Raw genomic sequence first — 9138 nt, 5'->3', positions numbered from 1 at the left:
ATTACACAAAATGAAAATAATAAAGGGATATATATATGTGTTTTTATGTGTGTATGTATGTGCGTAAGTCTGTGAATACAAATCATGTTAGCTTACAGAAAATTTAGAATAACAGTCAACTATAGATAGAAAATACAACTTTTTTCCTTTTCCTTAGAAAAGCGACTCTTTGGAGGAAGGATCAGCACAAGGCAAACTAAAGTGTAGATATTCAGAAAACCAACACTTTATATATACATCATGATGCTGAACACAGTTGCAGAAATCCCAAAATTATAACATAAGTTCTTTCAAAAGAAACGCTAAACCAACAACATGATCCTTCCCACGGTACACATTAACCTTTTCAATATAAACTGAGTATTAATAGGCACTCGTTTCAGGTATATCAAGGGCATGCAACATGGTATGAAACTTATTCCAAAATCACCACAACAGACTACTTACAAAAGATTTGTTCTCATCATCAGTTTGACGTGAGACAAAGCAACCTGCTATTTACACAAGACCGGGTGTATAACCTGAAGCAACAACAAGTCAAAATTGCATCCCTGCCGTTGCAAGCTCCAACAGATCATGAGCAGCCCTGTGAACCTTCCTCTGTTCATAGTCCGGATCATCTGTAGGCAGCTCAAACCGACAAACTGGGCATGTGTTGCGAATTTCCAACCATGGCAAAATGCAATCGCCATGGTAACAGTGGGAACAAGGCAACCTCCTGACCTTCTCCTCCAACAAAATCTCATCTTTGCAAATGGCGCATGCCAAGTTCTTCCCCTGCAACAGCTCCTCCTTCGACAACTCCACCAATGGAAGACTCTCCACAACACTCTTTGCGGCGGGAGGACTTCCCTTCAAGACACTCTCATTCTCGAGAAACTGCCCAAATAAAACATCATACTCCGCCGCATACACATAACCATCTCGAATTGTCAGCAAATCAGCAGCACCAGCTACACCCTCATGCTCCAAACCATCACCATTGTTAACATTCCTCTCCGAATTGTTAACCGCCAAGAGAATCTCCCACTCAAGGTACCTCAGCGCCTCTTCACCACCATCCTCCTCCTCTTCCTCTTCCTCTTCCTCGTCGGCATTAGTAAACCCCACCGAATCACCATCTCCATCATCTTCAACTTCAACTTCAACCTCATCAACCACCAAACCCGAATCCTCCCTATCATTCACCCTCTGCTCAACTTCCTCCCATTCAAAACCATCATTCAGTGTCCTCTGATCATCCAAACAGAGACTATCCCAACAAAACCGAACATCGAAATCGTCAAACCCACCACCCTCATCACGAACCCCGCCCTCCCCGCCACTCGAATCATCCGAATCCGAACCGAACGCTACAACCCTAAGCCCTCCCGAACCATCCCCCAACGCAAAATTGAAAAGTCTATCGCTATTATTATCATCGTTGTCCCGCGTTTGGGAATCAATGTCAACGCCAAACCCTAACCCTAACCCTAGCACGTGTTCGGAGCGATGGACGTCGCAGACGGCGCCGGAGAAAGGGTTAATGTCAGTGTCGTCGCAGGAACAGAGGCGCGAGCTAGTCTCGAATAGATCGGTGACGAAGCAACTCACTGAGTCGGAATCGGAATCGGAATCGGAGTGAGTGGAGAGGAGCGCGAAGGGATTGGAAGAAAGATGTTGGTGATGGTGATCATGACCAGACATGTTATGATATGTTACAAAAACGAATTCAATTCGATTCTATGAATCTCTTTCGTTTTGTTCTGTGTTGTGTTGTGTTTGGAATACACGACAAAGATTTTGAGGTTTGTAAAAAAATTTGAGCTTCTTGTTTGTGGTATGTTGCGTGTGATTTTAAACGTTGTTGTTGTTGCTGAAGAGTTATAACAGAGCAACGAGAGAGTGCGAAGATGAGAGAACGTAGAATTCTTTTTTACTCTGGATGTAGATTTTTTTTTAAAGAGAAAATGAAATGAATATTGTTAGGATAAGGAATTTAAGTTCATTTTAATTGTAAATTTGTATTAACGTGGATCAAATCTTTTTAATGTCAAAAGAACTAACTTTATTAGAACATTTTTTTCATTGTTTAAGAGAATAAGAGGTAATGATTGTGAGAAAATTATTACTGAAATATTTTATGGTGACGATAGGAAAAAAGGTAATATATATATATATATATATATATATATATATATATATATATATATATGTGTGTGTGTGTGTGTGATAAATTAACACAACTATTATAAAATGAATGTTATAAAAAAGTTCAATTTCTATAACTTTACGTGTTAAAAATAATAAAATATAAATTACGGCTGTGTTTGATACGTAAGATATAAGTGTTTATTTAATAATAGATTATGTAAGATATAAGTATTTTGTCTATCAATTATTACAATATTATATAGTCTTATTTTTATGTTTAATAAGCATTGTAATGCTGAAATGATACACACGTGGTCTTTAAGTTAACATAGTACTTCATAAATATTTATATGTTTTATATATGTTCCAAGGAATGTTTGATTCATGCATATGGCCAAGATCATTAACATGCAAAGCATGTATTATATATATAAAAGGAATCTTGGAAAATCACCTAAAGTTGTTTTGTTTCAACAACGTCTCAGCGTTAGTATTGTAAAACCTAAAAAAGACTATTTGTTTTGTACGTTGTGTAGTTTACACACTTTCAACTAAAAATACTTTGTTCAATAAGAGATAAATATATAAGCAAGTTACGTATGATGGTTATTTCTTAAATAGATTGATAAAAAAATATAAGATTTATTATATTTTCATTATATAAAAAAGATTTATAGAGATTTTTAAAGAAATAAAAACCTAAAGGTAGGAAAAATATATTTAATATTTTATGGTTATTAGAAAGATCACCTAAAATATTTTAAGAGTATCGAGGGTTTTAAGAGTGAGAGCGAAGCTCATAAATATATATATATATATATATATATATATATATATATATATATATATATATATATACTAAACAAGTGAGTGAATGTTACACTTGGGTAAAAATAAATAAACGTGACTGACGAGATTTGGAGGAAAAGTATAAGTAAGGTTCAAAGATACGAAGAATGAAAAATGTTTTAAATATTGAGTTTCGAAAGGGATGAAGAAAGAAATGAATAGAAAGAAGTAGAGATAGCAAACATTTTTGTTTTCTTGTATGTATGTGTTTTGAATTTAAGAATAATGATGGTTAGAGGTTTGTAATAGTAGAAAAACAACTAAGGGGAGCCATGGCCCCCGCAAATTTTTTTTTTTTTTACATTTATATAATTTAATATATGATTTTAAATAAATTTTTTCAAATTTAATATTTTAATAAATATTTACACATTTATATATATATATATATATATATATATATATATATGAAAAAGTTTTCTTTTTCACATTTATTTTTCAATTTAATCTTTTAAACATTTTTTAAATAAAAATAATTATTTTATTAATATTATTTTTTAAATGGTTATTTATTTAATTTAATCATTTTTATTTTTTAAAATTGAACCATTATAAATGAAAATTAATTATACTAAAACTATAAAAATTATTTATATCTAATTTTATAATTATAATAATAATAATTGTAATTTTATTATTTTTTATTATCATAAAAAAAGTAAATACAATGTTTTGACTAGTTTATATAAACAAATGGACTAAAGAATAATTTAACCAAAATTTTGGCACCCCAACATATTGCATGAAGTTCCGCCACTAGAGGTTTGATGGGTAATGGTAGATCTTGATAAGAAAGTTTGAAGAGGCCAAAATAATATATTCAAATTTTATATATTTAATTATTATTACTAATATAACAAAAGTATATATAATTTAATATTGAAATCTTGTATGTTTTCCTTAAAAAAATTATAGTTTTGAAATTGCATTTGATATGAAACTCACTTTAAATAAGATTTTCTAATTTCATCTTTTCCCCTATATGTTTCCATATTTGAGAATGTTTTCTTATAAAAAGTTCCAAAGAATTATTCTAAAATATTCTGTCTATAATTTAAAAGAATTAATATGAAACTTCACACTTATAATTCTTTGAATATTAAGAAATGGTTCTCTAATTCAACAATTGAATTCCTAGCATGTTTGAAAATAGGTGAAGAAGTGAATTTATATTGTTTTCATCTTCAAGAGTATCTTCTTTTATCACTTTTAAAAAAAATGAATCTATTATTTTATTTTTCATCAATATACATATTTAAAAAAATTAAGACTAAAAAATAATTTATCGAAATCTAGTCAAAGATTGAGAGACGTAATTACTAAAAAAAAACAAATATGATAATCAAGTCACATTTAAGAAATGGTTATGAAAAAACATATAGTACATAACTTTTGTTTTTATATTCATAAAAAATAAATATACAAAAAACTAAGAAGATGAAAAAAAAAACTAAATATTAAACTATTATTTTCCTATCAAGAGAAATGGGAGAGTTATCTTTTTTTGATCTTAAAAGAGAATAGATGAGAACTGAGGGTGAGAAAATGAATTTATGTTTAACTTTCTATTTCTTTTTTAAAACAAAAAACAAAAAAAAGATATACAAAAGTAATAAATGAATACAACATGTGAGAAACTTAAAATGAGAGAAAAAAATATCTCATTAAATTTTATTATTCTTTATTATGTTTAATTTTTATTTTATTATTTATTAATATTAAATATTATATTTTATAAAAAAATAAAATTCAATCTAAAAAATTTAAAAATAGTTAAAAAAAATGAAAAATTTTGGGGGGCCCTGGCCCCCTTATAGACCTTCTAAGGTCCGCCACTATTGATGGGTATTTTCAATTCGTTTTTTAAAGTTATGAGGGTGAGATTTTATGAAATTGCATGGGTATTTGGGATAAATGGGTTAAAAAGATGGGTTTCGTGAAGACATATTTTTGAAAGTTTCTATGTGTTTGTGAATGTATTCCATCATAGCCAGGGAGGCTGCTCGGAAGTGATTGCTCGGAAAGAGAGATGGGTTATATAAGAAAGGGAGGCTGGCCTTTCACGTCATTTTCTACCATCATTGTCGAGGAAGTTGTTCGTTGGGGCGATTGTTTCACTTTTGGCCGAGGAGGCTACTATTTTAGGGCGTTATGTGTGCTTCAATGTGAAAAGAATTTAGTATTTATTTATTTATTTCATTGGTTCCTTAAAGGAAAAGTTATATTTTTTTAAAGAAAATGTTTTGGCTTTACTATGTTAACTCACCCTTCTATTTTGGTGGTTGTGGTTTCCACTTGCGATGATCGTTTTTATATGGGAGCAGATGATTGTATAGGTATTGAGGAAGATACATAGCATTAGAGAGAGCGACTAATATCGAGATATATTTAGGATAATCTTTTAGTCTTATGTTTTTCCTTTTCAACAAAGTATATTTGTAAAACAATGTACAATTTTTTTTATTAAGATTTTCAACAAAGTAGGAATGAAATTTATTTTAAATTATGTAATTTGTATTAATCTAGATTTTAGAAAGCGAAAAATTGGAGTGTTACACTAACTATTGAGATGTTAAGTTTTTAATGGATGCATAGAGTGCATTTAATACATCTCCTACATCCAAGTTGCTTATATACAAAGAAGAATGTTCAAGTGAGTTTGAAGTTGCTCAACGATCAAAAGAGGATTTGTTGCAGCTCTCTTCTTCGATGCCTATATATAACTCTCCTTTCAATAGAAGAGTAGAATAATATTAATTCATTATTTGTAGGTGCTCCAATGTTGCAACAAAAAAAAAAAAAAAAGAAAAATGGTGCCCCAAAATAGCTTTGTAAGAACATTATTGTGTTCTTTTAGCAAATTAAAAGAGAGTGCTTAACCTTGTAAACGTCAAACAACCCAACCTCTTTAGTGAGAAATCCTTGTGACATTTTTTATCACAACCTAAAAAATTTTTTTCTTATCCAATAATGGTATATTGTAAAGGAATACTTAATTTTTAACCAAAAGTGACTAGATGTTACAAGATACTTGGTGGGATAGCAAGGAGTGATTACATTCAGAAATAATGCTTGCATAGGTTAGCTAGGGGGACTACAAGTCAAAACAATACTCACTTATATCTTGCATCGGTAGTTTATTTAGTAAAACTCAATAGTTGATTGAAAATCGGACGTAGCATGTGCTATTTGACGAACCGGTATAAAAACATCTTAAGTAATTTCTTCTCTTCCTTACCTTGTTATATTGCATGTTATAACCCATGCATTAACTTAAGAAGATGAAGTTTTTAAACTCAATTATTGAAAATCTTTATCAGTTCATCAAACCGTATAAACACTACACATATTCAGACGATACCTACGAAAAACAAAAAAAAAAAATTAAAACGCATTTCAACCCTTTCTTGTTGTGATTTACTTGTTTATCTAAAGTGGTATTAGAGCTTAACCTCTAAAGGGTTGAGTGCCTTACCGTGACCAGAGGAAAATATCCAACGTGGTAGGCATGGAACCACAACTTGTTGTGAAGGAGCTCCCCTCTCTAGGATCTTGTGTTCTTAGGAGAAGATTGTCCTTATTAGAAAGTGTTGGGAATACAAGTTCGAGTCTAAGTCTCACATTGGATAAAGGTGAAAAAGTTGAGCACTATATAAGGATTAAGAATCATAAATCATTGCCTTAAGGTTTTGGGTTAAAGGTGGTGTCAATCCCTTACGTGGGTTAGGCTTAGGTTTCATTGGTGTTGAGTCCCCCAAATGAACCCCCTCTTAAAGACCTATCAGTGGTATTATAATTGATTATTAGTCTTTGTGACCAGCTCATACAAGTACAATATGGTCCATGTATCGAAAGTCTTCTTGACAAAAGGGTTAAGATAAGTGTGTCCTGTTAAAATGAACAACGGTACGAAATGGGTACTTGTGATTGGGAATGATTTTGCTCAAGGAAGAGTGTACTAGTGTGTGGAAGGGAAACACTCTTTAGAGGGAGATTTTTGGGAATCCAAGTGAGTCTAAATCTCACATGGGATATAAATGATAAAGTTGAGCAACATATAAGGTAGAATTTTCATAAACCCATTAGCTTAAGGTTTTAGACTGCAAGTGATTAGGCATGTCAAAGCGGGCCAGGCCTGTCGTGGCCCGGCCCGCCTAACCTATCAAAAGCGGCCCCGCCCGTCCTGGCCTGCCAACCCTTTTTTATTTTTTATATTTAAAAATTAAAAGTAAATAATTTTTTATATTATATAAACAAATATATATATATATATATATATATATATAATTTATAAACAAAAAATTTAAAAAAGTTAAAAGAAAATTAAAAAAAAAGTGGTGGCCTAACCCGCCGGCCTGCCCTTAGACAAGGCGGGTTACAAAATTCAACTCATTTTGTTGTGGTGGGCCAACCTGGCCCGACTCGTTTTTGGCGGGCCAAAACTGGTCGGGCTCGCCCGTTTTGACACCCCTAGAAGTGATGTCAAACCCTTATGTAGGTGGGACTCAGGTCTCATTGGTGTTATATTTCCTCAATGAATTTTCCCCTCGATAGACTCAGAAAGACATGATTGAGAGTTATGTAAAGTCCACACATTATCAGTTGTAACACATCTATGGTGATGTAGAGACCTCATCCCTAGAGGAGGACTAAGAAAAAGGAAGAGTTCAACCAGATGTAGTACATTTAATTCTATTCCTTATTTAAAAAATGAGTATAAAAAGGTTTTTGGGTTGAAAATAACCAAGGTGATCTGGGACTCCTTAATCATTAACTACCAAGATCATGAAGACGTGCAACTTACAAAAGTTGTCACCTTCACCCACCGATACAAGTCTTTTCACTAAGAAAGATTACAAAAGAGTGAATAATATGTTTGGAAGAATGCAAATTCTTCTAAATAGGCTAGAAACTCTTAGACATAACTTCTCCACAACTCAAATAAATCTAAACTTTTTGGATAGCATGCCTAAGATTTGGAAGCCTAAGAAAACAACCATTACAAAGGCTTGTAACCTAAAGAAGTTGAAAAGGAAGTCAAAGTTCAAGGTGAGTTTGATGGCTAAATGAAAGATTTAGACTTTAGGTCAGACTATAGCTTAGACAATAGGTTAATATATGTTTGATGATTAACTAAGACAAAGAGGCATACTCTAATCCAATTTGCGATTTTCTTTCTATCTTTGACTCATCTTTTTGCCATCTAACGAAAATGAGAATAATATCTCTTACAAGAATTTTCTAACAATTACAATTTCACATATAAGATTAAAGTGTTGCTTCTGGAGAATGAAAAGCTAAAACCAGATAAGATTACATAAAATAAGAAAGCATTTACCTTGAAACATATTGTATCATCAAATGTAGAAAAAAATTAAAAATTTGAAAGGAAGCATAACATAATGTAAGCATAATTTTGAAAAGTGTTCTAAAGCTCTAAATCTTTTATTTTCAACTTTCAAGCATACGTCAAATAAATCTAAATTAGGGTATGATCTAAAAAATAAGAAAGATCACAACCAATTTTTTGTCTAAAAAGAAAAAGGATCTTGTGATCTCATTGCTCTCATTGTAAAAAAGTGTGACAAGTGTCAAATGCAAACACAATAAAAATGTGTCAAAATTTATGTGAAGGGATCCAAGATAATTTAAGAACTTAATGTTATAGACAGGGATGTCAACGTTGGATGATGAGGTTTTATTCACAATCCTATTTACAACAAGTGTACTGTTACAACTATTACAACTACTCGTCTCCATAGTGACTTGCAAAGGTTTATCAATAATTAGATCACAATTATAACACTTTTATGACTCGAGTTTTAATTAGATTTTATACAGTTTGAGTATTAGATTAGAGGACAAGGTTGTTTGCCTTTGTTTTCTCCTCCTTGTTAGTTATAGTTTTCCTTCTTTTATCTCGAACTTCTCAACATCCTTGCTCTGGAAGCACTCTCTTAGGTGGATCTAGATGCATCTCTACTATCTAGAACCTAGGGGATTTAAACCAAAGGTGATTTCTCAACTCTTGGCAGCCTAAACTCCTTCATTACTGCTTTAGCTTTTCCCCACACAACATCTTCTCTAGATACTGAATTAGTACCAGTACAGGTCTGACAAGCTTGTTGGACCTCAATTCAAACTAGTTTCCCAACT

The 9138-nt window shown here is 31.8% G+C and overlaps 1 protein-coding gene across 1 annotated transcript; it reads right to left on the bottom strand.

Annotated features, from left to right (window-relative positions):
- Positions 1–210: 210 nt before the first annotated feature.
- LOC114182357 (uncharacterized) lies at positions 211–1880 on the bottom strand. Its single transcript, XM_028069222.2, has one exon. The coding sequence runs from the start codon at positions 1684–1686 to the stop codon at positions 538–540; it is 1149 nt and encodes a 382-aa protein (XP_027925023.1). The 5' UTR covers positions 1687–1880; the 3' UTR covers positions 211–537.
- Positions 1881–9138: the final 7258 nt, after the last annotated feature.

This window comes from Vigna unguiculata, chromosome 4 (assembly GCF_037176805.1).
Source record: "Vigna unguiculata cultivar grain cowpea cultivar isolate G323 ecotype 2 chromosome 4, ASM3717680v1, whole genome shotgun sequence".
In the NCBI taxonomy this organism is placed as follows: domain Eukaryota; kingdom Viridiplantae; phylum Streptophyta; class Magnoliopsida; order Fabales; family Fabaceae; genus Vigna; species Vigna unguiculata.
Note: the sequence above shows the minus strand (reverse complement) of the source record. Positions and strands in the feature narration are given on the sequence as shown.